This window comes from Ctenocephalides felis, unplaced genomic scaffold (assembly GCF_003426905.1).
Source record: "Ctenocephalides felis isolate EL2017-DRISC unplaced genomic scaffold, ASM342690v1 CF-g0.4_SCAFFOLD_01886, whole genome shotgun sequence".
NCBI lineage: Eukaryota > Metazoa > Arthropoda > Insecta > Siphonaptera > Pulicidae > Ctenocephalides > Ctenocephalides felis.
Genome location: NW_020538040.1, coordinates 75568146 through 75590325, shown reverse-complemented (window position 1 = coordinate 75590325; position 22180 = coordinate 75568146). Strand labels below are relative to the sequence as shown.

The following is a 22180-nucleotide window of genomic DNA, read 5'->3' as shown; positions in this document are numbered from 1 at the left end:
ATCATTTTGATATTAATTAACATAACTAATAAATATTAAATATAGTTTAAATAACTAGTAGTATAATATTTAATCTCAAAAATATAAAATTGAACTATTATTACGCTATTAAAGTATACATTGATTCAATCGTATAAAAATCTATAACATAATTTTAAACATATTTTTTAGTTCTATGTAAGTAAATATTCTGTATATTTAATATCTATATTTATTTTTATTGAATTTATAATCATATTCATAAAAAATATATTTTTATTAAGTCATTATATTTGTCTAAATTTTTAGGTACAAGCTTATAACAACCTTACATAATGGTAGATTTTCTACGGTTGTGAAATGTGCAAACACCAGTACAGATGAATTGGTTGTGGCAAAAGTTTTTCATAAGGAATCAAATGATTCTTCCGTCCAAGCTGAATTTGATACTTTTAGGACACTAAGGTAATGATTACTGATGTAATTTATGTATGTAAAGAAATGGGCCCAAGTACAATTTCTAATGCTGCCTATTGACAACGAATATTTGCTTCTCTACGTCTATAAAGCTTAATATTAGTTTTCTTTCATCTAACGCCAGGCCAAATTTAAGACTTATGCTCAATTTTCTTCAATAGACATGAGCGTCTTGCTGAGATGGTGGAAGCTTATCGTTGTTCATCTGGATTGCATGTACTGATTCAAGAGAAACTTGGGCAATCGCATGATATCTTGACACATCTTTCTGAATGTACCAGCTATACAGAGCAGACCGTCTCCGTGGTAGCCGCTCAGATTTTGGATGGCTTGCAGTACCTTCATTGGCGCGGTTATTGTCATCTAGATATACAGCCGGACAATATAGTTGTAACATCTCCCAGATCAGCACAGGTATATGAGACATAGTCTTTAATAAATGATCAAAATAAATGTCTTTATTCTTCATTATTTGAATATGATTTCTTGTAAAATAAAAGATACCTGATACTTTAACTTTTTTAAATTAATTCTAAAATTTCAAGTTATTGAATCTATTGTATTTAAAATATTGTTAAACAATCTTTAAAAGTGTGTGTGATATTTTCTCTGTTGCAGATTTTAGATTTATTATTTGAAGTCCTGTAGAATGCTAATAATTTTATAACTCATTATTATGAGATGTCACTTAATGTGATATTTAATTTGTAAATAAATTAGTATAACCATTATTTTTTAATTTGCAGATTAAATTAGTTGATTTTGGTTCAGCGCGCCATGTGAGCAAATTAGGAACGAGGGTACCTTTTACAGGAAATTTAGAATTTACAGGTAATTTTGACTTTACAAGAAAACTTGGTGATTTATGGGAAATATTTTTACACTAGTAGTTTAATTTAACACTTTGAGGACGAGCGCCGCATATATGCGTTTTATACAAATCATCTAACTTTTAAACAATTTTTTGAAATAATTTTATTTTCATTTTAAACTAAATTCTATATTTTTCTTTAGTTTATTCAAATTCTAATTTTGTTTTTAATTTAAAAAATATTTTTTTTCTTATATATAAAAGTAACAAAAATAAAACATTTATTTACAATAAATATAAAAAATATATACATACTTTTTTAGTATTCACTAATGCATTAATTTGCTGGAATTTAATTCTTGATCATTAACCATATTTATATTTTATCTTATAATGAATTATCCTTATATATAAAAAGTGTAATATATGAATACTAAATATGATATTGTCTTTTATAGCACCAGAAATATTAAATGAAGAAAATGCATATCCTCAAACTGACATCTGGTCTTTGGGAGTAATTGTTTATGTACTTCTATCTGGTGTATCACCCTTTGTATGGAGCACTGAAAATCCTGCCCCTATACAATGCAATGGAACTGTTCATGAGGCGAATGAAATTATAGTTACTAAGACTGAAGCAGATACAGATTTGGAAACTAGATTAAACATTAGTTATGCTCGATATAGGTGAGTAGATTTTAGATATTTTGTAATCCTTGTTAATGATATTTAAACACACAAATGGCTAATGGTGAGAATAATTTTAGATTTGAAAATCTGTATAAGGAATTGACTCAGGATGCAACAAGATTCTTGATGCTGGTTTTCAAACGATCACCCAGGTAAATTTTAATTAAAATTTAGCACTTGTTTAATTCTTCTTAACTTCATTCTCAATAAATAGCAAGATCAAAAAATATTGCAATTGATTATTACAGTTGATAATACTTTTAATTAATTTAATACTTGATTTTATTAGGATATATAGAGGATGTTAAAAATATTTTGTTTGCCATAGACCTTTACAAAAAATAATTTACATTACAGATCAATTTTTTCTTGCCAAAAATAATACAACTAATATAATACATATTCTAACTCAAGTTATACCAATAGATACAACCATTCATTATATTTATATGCTTTAAATTTTGATTCAAACATTTCTGATGGTTATATTTTTGAGTATACCATTTGCAAGTTAGCTTATTATATCATTTTAATAATATTTAGGCTTAGATAATATTTTTAGTCAATTGTGTGCTGTAGCACTTATGTAATTTATAAAGTTCGAACCTATCTAAAATTTATTTTCTATTGAATAAGTTTTTCCTTTTTATTTGATTCAACACTTAAAATATTATATTCTAGCAAATTGTAGGGGTGATAGTTTAGATATCTTAATTAATATCACATTTTGACTTTAAACAGCAAACGTCCGACAGCCGAAGAGTGTCTTGAGCATCGGTGGTTGACATCCAGTGAATTTTCTCTTAAACAAAGGTTGAAAAATTCATATCCTGGAAGTAGGCTCAAGGTAAACTATGATAAATCTACTGTTATTTTCTGAAAATTACTTGTTTAAATTAATAACTAAATAACTATGTCGTTTTTGTTACTGTCCTTTTTCATGTTATATTACTTTTTTTTATTCGTTCTGATTATTTAGTAGTAAGTTATATTAAATAAAATGTTATCTTACAGGCATTTTCAAATGAATATCATGCACGTAGAGCAAAGCTATCTTCCAAATGTGATGTATCATCTGTATTTTAGAAGTCTTTGCAAAATATCAATCAACAATCAAGTCATTGGAATCGAATGAAATTATGCTGCTTACAAATACATTTAATATATGTAATTTGCTGGGCTTATGTATTACACAAAACATTGTAAATATCTTTATTGTTTAAAATTTATTTATTTTTCTGTCATTATTTATTGTATGACAAATTTGCTCATTTGTCTTGTCTCATAATCATTTGTGAAAATTATCAGATGAATAACTTTCTTAGATTATAATAATATATTGACTGTAAAAACAAAGAATTTTGGGATAGATGACTTTTATAGAAATAAATATTTAAATTACCATTTAAAATTATATACATCTTTAGTTTTACTTCATAAAAATTTAAGCGTAAAATACATGTTTGTGTTTATATTCAGATAAATTTTTTGACATGTTTTTATGAGAATGGATTAATCAATTCGAATTATTCAAAGTATATTCAATTTGTATAGTCATTATAGTTTTCTATTGGTTTGTGGGAAACGCCAGCGTTTCGGAGCCACGAAGAAAATAAGAACAAAATACCGATGCATTAGTCAAAATCTTGTACAAATTTAAAACCTCGCTTTTATTTAAACTTTTAAAGAGCTTTCGTATCTGTCGTGCAAATACTTTGCGGTTTTGCCGGAAATCTGAGTGACTGTTCCGGTAGAACTGATCGATTTCTGACGACGAATTTGTATGAAATTTACTTTTATATTGAAATTTTTCAAACGGGGGTGAGACTGTTCTCCTAATAGAACTCATTGGTTTCATACGTAATTTTTGTATGATTTCAGTTTTGGATTTAGATTTTTTGATCAGAGGGATTAGAAATAGTCACAACTCCTAGTAGAAATTATCATTTATAGAGGAATAAATTAAAATGAAAATGGTTAGCCAAAAAAGCTTATTCATTCGGTTATTCAAAAACAAAACATTAAATCTCCTACTCTATCCTATTTCAATTCTGACATAGTATATTCTGTTTCTTGCAATGACTGTTCTTTCCAATACATTGGAAAAACCTCACAATATGTACACAAAAGAATGAGAAATAAATTTCAAAAGTACCCTGGTACAACACTCGTCAAAAATACCCACTCATTTAACTTCGCTCCAAAAATTTTATATCATGAAAATTGCATCTTTAAGAGATTATTTGCGGAAAGTTGTCTTAAATTTATGTACGCTTCCAATAGTGTTAACATTAGAATGATTCTTATTTAAATTTGTTACACTTTCTGACAAATAATTAATATTTGTCCATTTATGTTCAATAATTTAAGTATTTACATCCTGATAAAAAAACAATACACACAGATTTCAAGTGTCAAGTGTTTTCTTCTTAAAAAATCCTTTCCCTTAATAATCAGTTTGTTACCAATAGTTTGTCTCATAACATCGAGAGAATAATACTATTTGTCTCACATAACAAACTCAAAAAAGACATAATTTAAACAAATTTTGAATTACAAAATTTGTTTCTTCGTTTGAAAAGAAATTTATAAAATCACTTTTTTTTTGATAAAAACTTTTTAGTGAAGAAGTGTTAGTGGAAAATCAATCATACAGGTAATTAATTCTGTTTTTTTCAGTAACCTTTTCTTAAAACTTTCTAAATTTTTTAATATTTTTAATATTTTGTTATATAATCCACTCACTTATTTTTATCATTTTCATTTTGATTATATTGTTATATTTCTGTACATTATTTTTTCCACAATTTTATTAATTTTATATATATAAAATCCATCATCATCAAGAAATGTTTTTTCAAAAAACTTTTGTTTTTTATTACGTTTTGGATTCTTTGTTCGAATCTATATATATATATATATATATATATATATATATATATATATATATATATATATATATATATACATATATATTTAAATTGTTAGTTTGGAATGGAAGATTTTGTAGATTTTTTGGCTTGAAAGAAAAAATAGTATAAAAATACTTATTATCCTATTATCGTCATCATGTCCTTCCAAGAGCTCTATACATTTTAAAACCTTACATAATACTTCAAGATAAATCTGGACTTCCTCAAAAATAATTTGAATACTATATATATACATATACATATATAGAATATATACATGTATATATATATATATATATGTATGTATATATGTATATATATGTTGTATTGTTCATATTCAACATTTAATATTCTTTCCACTCGTATCACAAAATTCTATATATGTATATATATAGAAGACAAATTCTATATATATATATATATATATATATATATATATATATATATTTATATATATATAGAATTTGACTTCTATATATATATACATATATAGAATTTTGTGATATGAGTGGAAAGAATATTAAATGTTGAATATGAACAATACAACGATTCTTATATAAACATCATTAATAATTTATAATTTTTTTCATTTATCTTATTCTCTTCAATAAATTAATCCGTTCTCACATTTGATGATTTTATTATGCAATCGCGCACTCCTTTTTGTTTACATTATAATAATATTCATCCTTGTCCCTTCATATTAGACACTTAAGATTGGTTTTCAAATATTTCTGTATATATTCAAATGTTTAGTACTGTATCAAGCATTATAAGAGATAAGTAGTTGGTGTTTTTTGTATTTTCAAAAATTAAATGTAATTTAAATAAAATATTAAATAATGTGTAGTATATAAGTAACTGTTTCGAAATTACACTGAAGCTGAGGCATACCATGGTGTCGAAACTTCTGTAATCACCAAATAAAGTGTGTGTTAAAAATCCAAGTGTTGTATTGTTCATATTTAATATAAACATTAAATTTGTAATTAGATAATATTTTGACAAAAAACTAATTTAAAAAATCACAAATGGATAGTGTGTAATATATGTGTTGCTCGTAGACTGGTTGAAGATATGATGGAGAAAAGACTTTTTAAAAAATATTTTTACCAAGATTCTACACATGTGTGGAACGAATTGTGAATCCTTTGCGCGACGTTTTTATTGTTTTGTGAGAAATTTGGAAATGCTATCTAAATAAAAAGAGATTTGTGTCGCCAAGCGTGTTAAGTACATTCCGTTTATTTAATGTCTTATAATTCTTCTTTTCAATAAATGTAGAATCTTGGTAAAAATATTTTAATAAAAAGTCCTTTCTCCATTATATCTTCAACCAGTCTACGAACAACACACTATCCATATGTGATTTTTTAAATTAGTATTTTGTGAAAATATTGTGTAATTACAAGTTTAATGTTTATAATACATAGTGTAGTGCATTAACATATCCTGATACCATGGAGTATTAAAATCTTCCAGTTTAAGACTAAGATTAACTAATTGTAAGTACTATTTACGTTTATTTTTTCGTTTCACTCCAATTCAATTGTTTTAGTTTTTAATTTTATTTTTAGTTTCCACTGAATGAAGGCTAGGATTATAGCCGAAACGTACGGATTTAAAATAAATTTTTGAAAGAAATTCATGTATTTTATTGATGTTATGCCCGATTACTTGACTTTATTGTTAAATATACAAACCTTGAAATAAATATTATTTCGAAAAATCTAATCGCCTTAATAAATATTTGCTTATTAATAATAATTCTATATATAATTCCCACATGCGGCAGGGTCCAAAATCCGTCTGACAAAGGGCAAAAGCAAAACATTTATACAAACAATATGCAATGACTTGACAGATGACAGCGAACGCTGTCGACTGGCGTCGTCTCGAGTTTCGCACTTTGCATTTGCTCTGTCTGAGCCGGAGCCGGAGCGCTTGCCGTTTGATCGGTTCCAATCGCCGTACTGTCGTACTCGTACTGTACTTGTCATGTCATAAGGGAACAGGAGGAGGTGTGTGGTGTTAAATAAAGTGCAATATTTTCTAGATTAACTAAAATTTGAAACAAAGAACGTGACAAGAAAAATATGTGAATTTTGTATGTTACATAATAATTTTTTTATTTCCTCGAGTATTTGTTAATTTGCGTGGGCTGAATTTTCGGGGCGAAACTTGTGATATGAACAAAATTGAGATGGGTACGTATATGAAAGATTTGCTAACCGGTTTATTATTTATATGCTCGCTTTTTATTTTATCGACACGAATAGTTTCATTATAGATTCATCTCCGGCACACGTATCATTTTATTTAAATTACCTATACTTTATTTTATAAAATGAACCTACGTAATTATTACAAAATATTATTTACAATATTAATCATCACTTATTTCAATGATGTTTAATAATTATCAGCATAATAAATTGCCTTTGTTTTCTTTTAACACTTTCAATAGTAATAATTCATACTATTTATTATTCTATTTATATTGCTATTTTGCTAATAAATGTTAATACATATGATTGATGAATTCATGTTATGAGATTTTACCACTATTGCTGCATATAGTACATAGCATTGTTTGTGAAAGTTCTTGATGAAAAAATAGGTTGTTCTGTGTAGTGACTTAGAAAACATTCCATATGTGAGCATGGTTTCTTAACATTTCAAACATTCTAATGTGATTCATTTATTTTATGTTTAACATTATTCAAATTTTTTTTGAAATGTGCACTTGATTGCATTTGTTTTGAATAACTTGTTTTTCTAAAAAAAAATCCATCAATTTGTAGTTATAAATCTTTTTGAGTGCACAATTTGTGATAATATTTTTAGTTTGGTAAATTGTTCAAATGTGTTATTTAGTGTAGAATATTAGGAAAATGGTAAAACCAATAGAGGAAATTAGCACAGCTGATGTAAATGTCGTACCTGCACTGAACAATGTCTGTTCAGTTGAACCTCAAAGTTTAGAATATATTGAAGATCCATATTTTAATTTGCCTGATGAGGAAATAACACCAAGTTTGGATAAATATGAAGATAATTTAGATGATGATGAAATAACTGTACACTGTTGGAAAGATATAGATGGAATTGAATTAGAAACTGAATTATATTTACAATCTCTCAGGCTCGACCAAATTTTAGTTGATCATAATTCAGATTTAGATGATTCTAAATTATGTATAGAAACCGAATTCGTAGCTAGAAAAGTTAGTGTAATGCCACTGAGATTGTTTATGAAAAAAATCGCTGACGTTAAAGTTACATTTCAAGATTTGTCGAAACCTTACTTTTTCAAAATGTCTACAAATAACAGTTATAAACAGTTTTTAGATATTTCTGGAGGTAATAAATACATTTATATAAAATAGACATTTAGTCATATGCACATGAGTGTGTATGTGTGTATTTATACATACAATATATGAGCAGTGATGAAAATGTTAATATTAAATAAAATTTAAGATGGACAAATAGTGATTAATAATAATTAAATTATCAAATATTATATTAAAAGTACATTTTTATTTTTGTTTTATAAGCATATGTTTGAATTGCATTTTTTACATTGTACATTTCAGCATTATCTTAGTCTATGATTAATTATGAAATATTTATTTTTTGTACTAATATTTTATTTATATGTTTTTAGCTGAAGCTGCATCACCTAGTACAGAAATGCCACACTCAGGTGGAGAACCAGGGACACCAATGGGTTCAGTTGTTGGTGCTTCAGGTGAACTTGCGGGACTGAGCCCAGAAGAAGCCGAATTGAAAAGAGCTGAGTGGAGCCAAGAGCTTGCAAGAGTGGAAGAAGAAATTGGTATGAGAATTGGAAATAGATATGGGAATACTACTACGTTTAAATATTTCTAGTTAAAATAGTTAAAATACTTTATGTTTATGATGTAAATATGGTGAAAGAATGTTTACTCAATTGCAAATTCTTCGCTATGTTTTTTTTAAATAATTATAATTATAATAATTATAATTATTCTAATTCACTACTATTATCAATTTCATCTATTTTGCTATTTTCAAATACATTACATTACAGGTACTCTAAGAACTGTTTTGGCAAGCAAAGTTCGAAGAAGTGGAGAACTGAAAGCTAAGTTAGGTATCACTGTTTGGAAAGAACTAACTGGGGATGTCAATCAAAGTCTACGTACTGTTAAAGAGAGTCAAGTGTAAGTTACAATAAATATTATTGTATTTATTTTTTTTTCATTTTTACATCCATCATTTCAAACATTATTTGATAATGCATATGATGATTGCAAACTGAGCCATAATAGCAGGTTTCAGCCCAATGAGATTATAATAGTCGCATTTAAAAAGTTAAACATATGAATATTTAGAAAAATATGTAAATAAATTTGTATCTAGTGTTGATATAGTAGAGTGCATGATGATAGTTAAATAGGTGTTGGTAGTTCATTTATTTTCAATATGAAGTATTTTTGACACTGTATATATATATATATATATACAGTTTTTCAAAATATTGTGGCAACTTTTGAGATATATCTCCATTCTCTTTCCTTAGTCGTATATATTATAAAGCAATATTTAGCAAACGTATCTTAGCTTATAATATTATTTATCAGTATTTTGTTAGGTTGTATGATGAAACATTTAGAGTGAATAACATTTAAACTTGTTATAATTAGCCAGGCTACATTAAATCGTAATATGTTGTAATATAAAGAAAGTAATTATATAATCTTTAGCAAATGAGTAGATACAAGTAGTTTAAACTATCAGTTCTTCAATAAAACTTTGAATTATTTTCAAGACTGTTTACAAACAGCAACATATACAGATTAATTTTTTTTACTGTTTATGTAAATAATGGTGAAAATTCACAATCTTACAGAATCTTCATAAATAATTTTATTTTACAATTTGATTTTCTAGTGTTGTGAACATTGATTACAAATATTTGACTTGTTAACTAATTAAAAAAAAAACAGTTTTCATTCCAATAATGGTGCAAAAAAATGAATGGTATGCAGTTATTTATTTACTTTTGTTAATATGCTAATATGCTGGTCATTTAAAAATGCACATTTTTAATTATTTTATGAGTATCACTTAACAATTTTTTTTAGTATTAAATATTTTGCTTATATTTATTTTTATTCTGGATGATCTTGTATGTTGGATATTGGTACAACAGCTATGGTAATATTGAAAATTGTATTGGACAAATAAGTAAAGCTGTGACTAGTGCACCTATGTAAGTAAATTTTTGCATGTTGTTGCTAAAACTTTCTTTCAATAGGTCTTGCGTTATATATATATATATATATAGGGTGGTCCTTAAAAAGGTCATTTTCGAATTTCCTTGCTCCCAGGGACTCAACTGGTTCCAAATAGATAAAAAACAATTCCCTGAAAGTTTTAGCTCTTAATATTAACGTTTAGATAGAGCGCAATTCAATCAAAGTTTTGTATGGAAATAGCATGGAAAAATTTTCAAAAATTTAAAAAATGTTTTTTAGATGTAATTTAGCGAACAAATGAATGAATAAAACTCATTCATTTGTCGCTAAGTTATACCTAAAACATTTTTTTTAAATTTTCAAAATTTTTTCCATGCTCTTTCCATACAAACTTTGATTAAATTGCGCTCTATCTAAATGTTAATATTAAGAGCTAAAACTTTCAGAGAATTGTTTTTTAACTATTTGGAACCATTTGAGCCCCTGGGAGCAAGGAAATTCGAAAATGACCTTTTTAAGGACCACCCTAATATATATATATATATATATATAAATTAAATATAAATGAGAATGATCATGAATTATCATTTTAAAGTATATCATTTTAACCAATTTTATTAAATTCAAATTAGTTTTTGAATGATTAAAAAATATTTTTTTTAATAATTTAAATCTAATTTATTATTAGATATTTATTTAAAACAAAATGCGTATATATTCTGAATCTTAAAAGATTGTGCATTAATATTTACATGTTATATAAATATTAATGATGAACTATTTAGAATTTACCATTTGAGTACAATGATTGTGATTTATGATCATAAATAAGTAACATACAATTCTTGTTATTTATTTAAATCCAATGAGTATAACATTATTATAATATTACTTATTATTGGATTATTTTATTTCAGTTACCAGAAAACAGAATTGGTACTGAAATCTACTGCCGAAAAAACTACTTCTTTGTTAGGTGGAATAACTGGTGGTTTGACATCCAAAATTGGTCAGATGAGAAATTCTGAATCTTTCAAATCACTAGAAGAAAAAATGGGTTCAGCCTATGAAAACGTTAAGGTAAGGATATATAATATTTATTGCAATAAGTCACAGTTATTATATGCTATTAAAATTAAAGTTTCAGAGTAAACTTGATCAAACAAAATTGATGTTTTGTCGTTTTCAAGTTACAATGATTTTTGTTAATATACTCATTACTTAGCTTTCTTTAAATTATTATTCTATTTCCACTTTTCAGACTAAAGTTTCATCATCTCGTTCTAATTCTATTCAGAATTTTGATGAAGCATTGCGTGAAGCTAACAAGACTCCTGCTACAACTCCTACTATTCCTGAAAATTCAATTATCAAACAGTAGCATTTGCTACAAAGCTACTCTTGATGTTTTATTAAATTTTTAAAAATATAGTAACAAGGAAAAGTCCGGCCAACGCGATGATGTTATATACTACACATACTTGTTTCACATAGCTTTATTGTAAATCATTTTCAATACAATTCATAATTATTAAATGTGCCTGTTATAACTATAGCTTATTGAAGAGATATTTTATAAATTAGTATTTTCATTAAATATAAAAATCATTTTTGTAGTGTATGTACACATTAAAGTATTCTATCAATAAACTTAAATTATGATGAGGAATTATGCTGTGTACTTTTAATATATATTTGTTATTCGAAATATATACATGTCATAGTAATTATTTGCCAGATTTGTTGACCTTATTACTTGCCTTAAATAAACTATGGGTTGTTTAATTAAAATTAACTTTAATTTGGTCAATTTGTGCCTTTTTCTTTTTTTGAAAATTTGAAATAATCGTCCTCTTTTTGAAAGATGTAAGTTATGAAGATAAACTTTGTAACACCTGTAACATTACGTTTATATGCAGTAAAGTTAAACTAAATAGCAATACCTTAAAATTTAAACTTTTTCATGGTATAATACCAGGGACTTATAAATATGCCAGGAAGGCATTAAATTTGAAAAAAGCTAAGAGTAGTAGATACCATGTGTCATGAAAATAATAAATCTGTAGGGTAGAGTATCAGTAAAAAAATGTAGTGTTCAAAAATCATATCATAGTGAGTACAAAAATTGGGTATGTACAATAAATATTAGTAAAATCGTGAAAACAACACTTTATTTCTATTAATTTCATAAGACAATTACAAAATGTTCAAAGTACTGCATTCTAAATAATATCATTCAATGCAATAGATTTGGTAACATTATATTATAATAAAATTTTATTTAATCCATATTTAGAAATGCAATGGGTAGTGACATAGAGGACAACATCGTTTAGTGGTCATTTCTTGGGGAAACGAACATCTCTGGCATCTTGCGCAACGCCACACATTTGACGTATCAGGAATGGATCGGCCAGTTGATATGCAGCCTGGAAATCGCAGTGCGCAGTTTGGGCATGAGGTACACCTTGAAAATAATTAATTTATTAATAATTACTTCAAGAATTGCTGGACTATTCATACATATATATGTGTGTTTGTGTATTATATTTCAAGATAAAAAAATTCAAATAATAGTGAACAAAATTAAACTAACATATGAATGAACTTCAATTGAAACTGTATTTAAAAATAATATTGGCTTTGTCTATCTGCATATTCCTGTTAACCTTACCAGTCTGGTACAAGGGTATCACAATTAATACATTCCATTCTCGTAGTTCTAGAATCTCTAGGTGGATTTATAGAAAAAATGTCAACGGCTAAATCTTCATATATTTGTTTCCTTGACTCTGGAACCTGTAAAATTCATTGCATTATAGCTATAATGTATTCTACCTTCTATCTGTAGCGTTAACATAAATAAAATATGTAGTAAATATGAACTTTATTGACGCCTATTTATAAATATGAATTCTTATGAAGTATGATCGAACAACGAGGATTCTGTGCAACCATTTCTGTTCTTTGAAATAAATACATGTTTCATGCGATTTACCTTTGTTAAAGATTCCAGCTTAATGAAGGCCTTCGAGCACGTAGCGAATGCTCGGTTCGAAGCGCTAGCTAATGCTAGTATACCGTACAAAGCCTCGACATTCAGAACATCTTCGTAATCCCTTAGTCTATAACTTGTTTTCATGGCGTTATCAATGTATCCGTTATGTAGTTGTCTTTGTGCGAGCATCATGAAGTGATAACCTTCTGCTCCATGCCACACAGCTTCCATTAGGGCACCATCCACTGAATTATTCATGTCTAACATTGCTAATCCGCGAGTACCTTGAATAGAAGAGCATAAAAGCTTATCGCAATTCAATCTAATACATATATCATTCTTCCGCAAATTAAAAATGTTGGAATCCACAACTTTTAAAAATATTAACTTGACATGAAAATAGAGCTAATATGTATCAATTTGGACATGTGTCAATGCCATAATGCTTTAAGTTGGAACTCACAGTTATTACTAAAAATATGTTTGATATATTACTATAATTGTTTCTTTTTTTTTCAATCTGGAAAGATTTCCTAAATTGTTTCTAAACTTTAGATAAATAGGCTAAGCCCAATATTTAATTTGATGTGAACATATACACTAAATTCACATTAATTCAATAACGTGATTCATAACAATTTCCGGTTTATAAAACTTGCCATGTAAAAAAAATAATTTTAACAAATCACCTGCAACATTGGCATCCGGAATATTCATTGTTAAATGATCTTCAATTAGCATAGCCGCCAGTATGAAAAGTTTCTTAACTTTCATTAAATTAGTATATTTTCCAGCTTCCGACTTGGCTATCTAAAAAAAAAAAAAATTAAATTGAATTATAAAAATTGGTATAAAAAACGTTAAAGAATTATGTATCAAAATTTATCATTAATCATAATCTAGTATAAAAATTTCTTGGAAAACTACATGCAATATAAATGTAAAAATATGTCTAAAAAGGACTTATTAGAATATATTTATAAATTTAGTTTTTTAATTTTGTTTGTATTTATATACATACGTGCCTTATACATAATTCTAGCGGCATCTAAATATCTATTAGCCTTTCTATACAATTCGACAGCCTCGTGACTTTTATCATTCTTTAGTAAATGATCTGAATATTTGTCCATTAAGCTTCCAATATCAGGCATTTTAAAACGTTCGGCTAGTGATATTGCTTGGTCCCATTGATTTAATCCAACACAAGTCTCTACTGCTAGATTTATATCTCCAAACTAAAAATTGGCAAAAAATTCAAACTACATTTAAAATTAACACTTATAAAAATGAATTTAACTTCAAATTAAAAATTCATTAATACCTTAACATAAGCGTCAACAGACTGATTGCACAGGCCTACAGAAGTGAATATTTCAGCTATAGTACTTAAATGCGGCGATCTTTCCGGCAATTTTTCTATTAAGTTTTCTAGTGTATCATAATCTTCTAACAAGTTACAACATTTTATTAGCTGCTCATAATTTCGAGCTTTCTCATAATATTCCTTTGCACTATCCCTAAATGAAAAAATGAAACAAGTAAAGAATAAATTCTATATTTACTAATGATAATGAAATTATTTGATGATAATATACCAAATTTGTCGTTCTAAGAAGAAGTCGCCTATGCTATTAAATGTCTTTTCCAATTCTAAATCAGAACTTCCAACGCCCATTCTTATTAATTGCAAAACTCGGAACCAGTCGCCTAAAGTTTTGCGCAGCGTTATGGCTAAGTCTCTGTCAAATAGAGATAAATTATTCAAATATTTATGATATGCATTTATTAATAAAAAGTGATTAATTTTCGCGTTAATGTTATGAAAATCAGGAGTTCAATACTGGCATTGTTGCACAAATTAAAAATTTCTATGCAGATTATCAAATTCACCTTCGGTCACAGTCTAAATACAACTTCTCAGCTTCGTCATAGTTTTTGAAATGGGAAGCTATTTCTGCATCTCGCAATTTTGCGTTTTGTATATTAGAAAGTCGTTTACAAAGCTGAATTCCTGCAAAATCAGTGCATCGAACATAGGCAGCTTCAGCCTGCTCAAACTCTGATAACTGAAGTGCAGTTTCGGCTATAAGCCTCCTAAAATATGTGGAATCATACAATTGTATATTCAGTAATTCACGCGTTTTTATAAGTTTCAATAAGAAATAAGTGTCTGACTCAGATATTTGTTCATTTTTGAATGAAAAGAAAATTCTTCAAAGTAACATTAAAAAAACATATTTCTTACCATAATCTCGGATGAGGGTTATCATTTACAAACTGTACAGCTTCTTTCAAACCGACTTTAGATAACAAATCCCGTGTGTCACGTAAACTCTTAACTTCAAGATCCATGATTTGATCTTTATTTGGCGCAACTGCACCAGATATTACGTCATCCAAAAGTACAGTACGTATTTCCAAATCCTTCACAAACAAAGTAATATTAATTACAAAATTTAGTTCAACTACAAAAGATACCTTTCCGATAATTTAGAAACCAACCTCAAAACTACATATATAACCAGAGCAAAGAATTGGTTCTTCTGGATCATTTCCTTTTATTACGTACATCCTCGTTTTTTCCATTATCGCTAAAAAGTTAGGATTATCTGAAGCCCAGCACATTGCCCAAACATCTTTACGCTCTAAATTGGCTTGAGAATTCGTATTATTCAAGAATTCTTGGCCCATAGCAATATTATCTGATAATGATTTATTTACCACTACATCATCAGGTTCTAATACTAAGAGCGTGAGTACTCCAGTAATATCAATTATAGCGGCACGGCTGTAATAATGAGAATAAACTAGTTGGTATTGGTATTTTGATGATTTTTTAAAATTAAACTATTTGTCGTAAGGCCGTAATATTTTCAGTAAATTCCATAAGACCATGATATATATCGCCAAAAAAAAGTTCCATAAAAATCGGCTTAATTTTTTTTACTTAATTACAAGATAACGGCTCGGTAGATTTGCACCTAAAACTAATCAGTATCATTCTCTTTAATATCATTCGAGCAGTTTTTGATTTTTTAAAATCGATTCGGTAGTATGAGCTTAAATGTGGACGAAAAGTTTAAACACTCCAAATTACTAAGAAACGGCTTGGCAGATCGTCGCACAAAACTAACAAACAATAGTCCTCATTGAGATACATCAAATGGCTTATAAATAATAAATAAATGAAAAGTCTAATTTTGACAAATGCTGAAAAAACGATACTAATTTTTGCAAATATTTTAGTATGTTCTATAAGACTATGGTATCTACCGTCAAAAAAAATCATAAAAATCGTCGAAAAAAATTGTTTTAACATTTTATATTAAGAAAACGTCCCGGTCGATCTTTGCCAAAAACTAATCAGCACGATTCCCAACCAATATCTTTCGAACAGTTTTTGAATTTTCAAAATCGATTCACTTCTCCTTCAGAAAGTTAATAAGATTATTATGGATTATTATAGAAAGTGTCATTTTTATAGCTTGCCTAATAGTTGCTAAATATTATTTAAGAATTTAATAAATCAATTAAGCATAAATTTAAAAAAAATCAATTGCTATAATCTTCAAGTACTACAATTTCGACTAAGCATAAGTTGCATAAGCATAGGTTGTTTAAAGTCGAACTAGTCAAGGCAAACTGTTTTCTTTACAATATTCAAAAAAAAAAAACAGTTTTGTGGTTTGCTGTTCGTAATTGTGTTAATAATTTTGGTTAACTCATTGTCAGTTCTTTACCAGTAAATTATACCTATTAAATAATCCTAACATAACTGGGAAAGGCGGTTAAAACCTTGCTTGACTGCGATTTTAAACTCATAATAGTCGCATTTATCGTGAATTAACCCTTTCCACTCGCTAATTCCGGAATTTATATGTATTTTGCCGCCGGAGTGGGTTAATGTAAAAAAGCAAATGGTGAATATTATTTTAATCAATACCTCGAATTGCAATTGATCAATATCGAATGTGTTCTGACTTGCCGCTTATACCGATGAGTTAATGTTATGTTTGGCACCGAATATCTTTGCAACAATCCTGATTCTCTACCTATGATGAGAATATCTTCACTCATAGCGAGACAGCAGATGAAATCACTTGTCGAAGGTGGCTTTATTCCAGAAGCAAAATGCTGATCATTATCTTGCAAAAGATTAGCCATACCACTGGGAATGTCGTCAATATGATACACATGATCTGTGCGTTTATCTGTGCGAATTAAGCGCAAAAAGTCAAATGGATCTATAAATGTGGAAACAGGAGATTTTAAATATATATATTACTTGTGACACGCAAAGACCCTTTAGATGTTTTGTACTGCCACACAAGAAATTGCTCCATTGACGAGGCAACAACTAGATTTGAATTTATAGCTACGCATGTGACTTCTAAATCTGTACTTTTAGCTAAAATGTACAAATTCATTAAAATATAACAGCAAGTTTTTTTTCTTTTAATATTCATTTGATATTCAAATTGATAAAGCAAACAACTTTTGCTTTATTATGTATGCAATGATTATTTAATTTACCATCAATAAGTGTGGCTATAGAATTACAAACAAGCAAGCTATATTGCTCATTAGCAAAGGACATGTGATCAGCTGAATCTTCCTCTTCATCTGGTATAAAGGGATCGATTTTTACAGCCATGACACAGAGATCCTTGCAGCTCGAAATCGCAATTAAACTGTGAACATTTTTACTGTAACACTGAAATAAAAATAATTCATTTAAATAATTGTTGAAATCGTTATTACACATCTAGTAGTAATGAAGCAATTTCTGACAAAAAGTGGGGTAGTATTGTACGCTTACGATTCTGTGCAAATATTGCGTTGTCGGCAATAATTCTTATCGATAAGGCATTGAATTTAAAATACACTATATATGTCCTTTTGGTCATAGGAACAATTGCTGGTTTATGAATATTTCTGAATTGCATATAATATGATAAAGTGTTTTACTTGTTGACTGGCTGTGTCCCAAAATGTAACAGTAGTGTCCTCCTTATCCCGAGGAAATTCATTCACGAATACAATTGTTTTCATAAAATATGTCCAAGAATAGTTTGGTCTTATATTTGCAAAATAAATAAATGAATCAACTGCCAGAGCAATTCTTAATGAACCATTTTCCCAAGTGCATGCACTTATTTCTTTACCGGGAACTTTTAATGTTCGTAAATGCTGGAATTTCATAAAGGATTTTAACTATAATTGTATTCTTTCTTACATAACTGTTGAATTACAATATGTATTTTTAATACCTCTCCATATGAAGAATAAAATTGAACTACATTTACTTCTTTTTCTCCTTCTGTTAACATTCCAACTACTGCTAATATTGTGCCATTGTGATTCCAACGACAATCAATTGTCTCCATTTCCATATGAACTATCACAGGATCTATAAACCAAACAAACATTTTTAGTAATCGTGATGCTGTTGCCAAAATAATAACTAAGTGTTTATTAAATTTCTATCAATCTACTACAAATATATCACTAAAAATAATTTATTCAATTTATATGTATATACATATTATATATATATATATATATATATATATATATATATATATATATATAAGAGCGTGTATGTGTGTGTGTAACTGTACTTGCGTATATCCTCATTCATTTATTAATAATTACCATCATCATTCTCATCTTGCATCAATTGCATTCTTCCATTTTGATAACACACTACTAGTACTGGTTGCCCTTTCCTTTTAGAACCACTATACCATTGTAATCCTGTAACTTTTAATGTCCTTGTAGCAGTTATTTGTGTGCAATATACATTCAGTTTTCTCTGAATAATTTTAAAAGTAATTATAAAAATATTTTAAATAATGTCAATTCTGAATATTATTATTATAAAGTAATAACTAACAGCAAAAAGTCCTTGATTATCATATAAATGTAATTCTCCACTTCTACAACTGAATAATAATAATTTTCCATCTGGAGACCATTGAACGCCTGTTAACACTACTCCTTTAATTTCTTTTCCCCATATACGATTACCATCAACAGATCCTAATATGATACAACCTGCAGTTACATAAAGTGAAGATTTTGTTAATTATATATTCTATGCACAATAAGATATATATTTTTACCATCTTCATAAACTATACAAATTTTCTGGCCTTCAGTGTTCCATGCCATTCCAGTCACGGTTGATTTATTTCGATTATTAATCATTTCCTCATACCAGGAACCCTATAAATAAATTACTGCTTGAGATATTTTACTTTATATTTGGGATTAAAATAATTAATAAAATCATTCATAGCAGTAATGTACAAATATTATTAGTGACTAATTATGGTTTATGAATCTATCTATTCTCTAAAGAATAATAAAATCATAGATAAATAAGCATGAATAATGAATGAATGAATAAAAATTAATTTAGCTTAAAGGGTAAGAGAATAAAACAAAATAAATTCTACTAGTATTTAAAAGAAACCATTTTCGTCATCATTCATCAGTTTCCAGGCTGTCTAACTCCAAAACTCATGAACTTATAATAATATTACTAATAATAATAATAAATAGCAGTTTGCCCGAAGGCAACTCCATGGTATGAGAACACCACAAAATGCAGTATCCGTTTCTGGTTAGAATACTTGCTAAATATTTGAAATGATCACCGTCTTCCTATTCTCTATTTCCTACTGCTATCTTCAGAGGATCATCTCATTTTGATACTCTCATCACTTTCGATTTGTCGATGTTGATCTCCATGTCATATCTTCTGCCCACTTCAATGATTCTGCTCACTATGTTTTGTAGCTCGATATCACCACGGGATCATCGGCGTACTTTACGGTGGTGATTCGTCTTCCTCCAATTGAAAAATCTCTTGCGCTTCAAGTGCCTGCGGTCTCTCCAATCGATGCCTATAGCTTCTAAAATTCCCATAAGTGTATCCCAGTTTACTCTGTCAAAAGCTGTCTGCCAATCTATGAAGCAGAGGCAGATGTCGTTATCGTCGAGACATCTGTCCGACATTATCCTCAAAATTCTAATAGCGTCCCTGGTGTCTCTTCATTTTCTGAAACCAAACTGGCCTTCGCTCATGTGCTGCTCGATCTTATTTTCTAGTTGTCTCGTATGGATTTTGGCCGGAACGTTTCCTGTTCTTATTATCGTGATATCCAGGAAGCCCTTTGGCTATTCGCCCGTCTGGTATATTTAGTTCAGCAGTTCAGTCAGTTTCCTTAAACCGTTGTTGCCCAGCTCTTTCAGCAGGTCCGCTGGTATGTCGTCATCCCCTGTTGCTTTTACATTACCTTATATGCATTAATAAGTTATTTGAATAAAATGCATCTATTTTATAGAAACAATAAGCGTCTGTAAGACAACGTTCAATTGCAAGACACAGACAATAAAATATCATCATTCAATCATATCAAATATCAGACAATAAATTTCGTGCTACCTTCACTTAGAAAAATTATAATACTTATCAGTGATTGTGTTTCTATTTTAATATGAGTACATTTCAAATACCTTGTATAACATCCAAACTATGATGACTCCAAATTTATCGCTGGTAGTCAATTTTTGATGTATCTCATTCCAGACTGCTACTTGGATAGACCCTGAATGGCCTTCGAGAGCTTGGTTCATAGATAAATTTGTGGGGGCTGCCAGTCCTGCAGTTCTACCAGTATTCTCGCTGCTGCCAACTGAAATTAAAAAATAAATTTTGTTAAAAATTTATTTAGAATTTATTGTTATTATCGATGATCGAAAAATCAATTGCAAGCATATTGTCAATTAAGCATGTATTGCCCAAAATAAATTAGTAGGATTTCTCTGCTAAAATATGTGGTGCACTTAGTCTCATAACAAGAATGAATGTTTATGCATGTGATATTTTGAACAAATAAGTTATTACTTAATAAATAATATTCAACACTTATCATTGTATATATAATACAAAAAAAAAATTCTTATTTTATTTCACATAAATTATAAACCATCGATATTAAAACATTTAAAATACAGCTATTAATAAAAATATTCAACAAAAATATTATCAATGATTTTACATACATGAAAATATCAACTATTTCATTAACTAAATCAATTGAATATATCTGTAATATAACGTATCAAGACAAAACTGATTTATTAAAAATGTAAAAATCATTAAATAATTCTAATTTTAGTTCATTCAAAAATTCAGTATAACTTTTTTATTCAATATGATTCAAAAGTTCAGTAAATAATATAATGTAATTTTATAAATGTTATCTTATTCTGCAATTGAAAATAGTTTAGTTTACTTAATTACTTTTAGAATTCCATTCCATAGAGAAACATAAATATAATAAAACAAGAAAATTGTTTCAGTTATGGACCGCTTAACACTGAAAATAATAAGTCAATGCTTAGTGTTTATTTATCATGTATTTTAAAATTATAGAACAGGATCGTTATCAATTATACATCCTACATAGGTGTATTCATTAATTAGATGTGTATGTGGATGGGGAAATGTAGGAAGTGGATACATGGATGGCATGCTTTCGTGATCAAAACCTCCGCAGCAGACATCATGAACAGGGTATTGAGTGGACCATGACTCTAAAATTGTTATATTTATTAACTGCAAAATAAAACTGTACATTTAGTTTTTCTTTGTATAAAGGAATTACCTGGATCAAGTTTTAAAACTTTCAATAGTCCATCTTCGCCTCCTACAGCTATGTACCCGTGATCCCTTTTCCATGCTAAGCAATTTACTTTAGTGTTATTTGGAATGGCTATCTATACATTGGTAAGATAAATTTTATATTAATCAATATCAGAAATGTTATAAAATTTAATAATTAAGATGTTTGTAATTAATTTTTTCTTTAATTTGCACAATATATTATATGATTTCGTATTTTATACCTTCTTGCTGAGATAAATAAACATTTTAAGTTATACAATTTTTTTGTAATTTTATGTTTTTAACTTTTTATTACATTTCTAATTTAATATGATTGTTTTGTTTCGTGCGTTTCCATGGCAACGCAATATAACCTAAAATCAT

At 28.0% G+C, this 22180-nt stretch overlaps 3 protein-coding genes across 4 annotated transcripts in view; 2 read left to right on the top strand and 1 right to left on the bottom strand.

Moving 5' to 3' along the window:
• The window catches only part of LOC113377309 (obscurin-like), a 29531-nt gene extending 26209 nt beyond the window's left edge, over window positions 1-3322 (top strand). The window contains exons 27-33 of the mRNA XM_026617577.1: window positions 289-444; window positions 618-870; window positions 1203-1287; window positions 1726-1957; window positions 2038-2112; window positions 2702-2807; window positions 2975-3322. Of these exons, the coding sequence (XP_026473362.1) occupies window positions 289-444; window positions 618-870; window positions 1203-1287; window positions 1726-1957; window positions 2038-2112; window positions 2702-2807; window positions 2975-3046 (979 nt within the window). The 3' untranslated portion in view covers window positions 3047-3322. The remainder of the gene's footprint in view (window positions 1-288; window positions 445-617; window positions 871-1202; window positions 1288-1725; window positions 1958-2037; window positions 2113-2701; window positions 2808-2974) is intronic.
• Window positions 3323-6761: 3439 nt separating this feature from the next.
• On the top strand, window positions 6762-11685 carry LOC113377311 (tumor protein D54-like). 2 transcript variants are annotated; one of them, XM_026617580.1, is made up of 6 exons: window positions 6762-7079; window positions 8543-8713; window positions 8948-9080; window positions 10073-10132; window positions 11036-11198; window positions 11380-11685. In XM_026617580.1, exons 1-6 carry the CDS (start codon window positions 7061-7063, stop codon window positions 11497-11499), a joined length of 666 nt encoding a protein of 221 aa, XP_026473365.1. In that variant the 5' UTR covers window positions 6762-7060; the 3' UTR covers window positions 11500-11685. The 2 variants fall into 2 exon arrangements, with proteins under 2 accessions (XP_026473365.1, XP_026473366.1); XM_026617581.1 differs by lacking the exon at window positions 10073-10132.
• Window positions 11686-12410: 725 nt separating this feature from the next.
• LOC113375351 (WD repeat-containing protein 35) lies at window positions 12411-22170 on the bottom strand. The gene is made up of 21 exons (XM_026615286.1): window positions 22039-22170; window positions 21798-21909; window positions 20644-20822; window positions 19245-19347; window positions 19016-19176; window positions 18775-18934; window positions 18390-18529; window positions 18088-18309; window positions 17653-17833; window positions 17405-17527; window positions 17063-17330; window positions 15622-15907; window positions 15365-15543; window positions 15010-15213; window positions 14715-14858; window positions 14441-14636; window positions 14142-14354; window positions 13806-13926; window positions 13117-13400; window positions 12793-12917; window positions 12411-12585 (listed from the first exon to the last, which is right to left on the bottom strand). Exons 1-21 carry the CDS (start codon window positions 22060-22062, stop codon window positions 12411-12413), a joined length of 3600 nt encoding a protein of 1199 aa, XP_026471071.1. The 5' UTR covers window positions 22063-22170.
• Window positions 22171-22180: the final 10 nt, after the last annotated feature.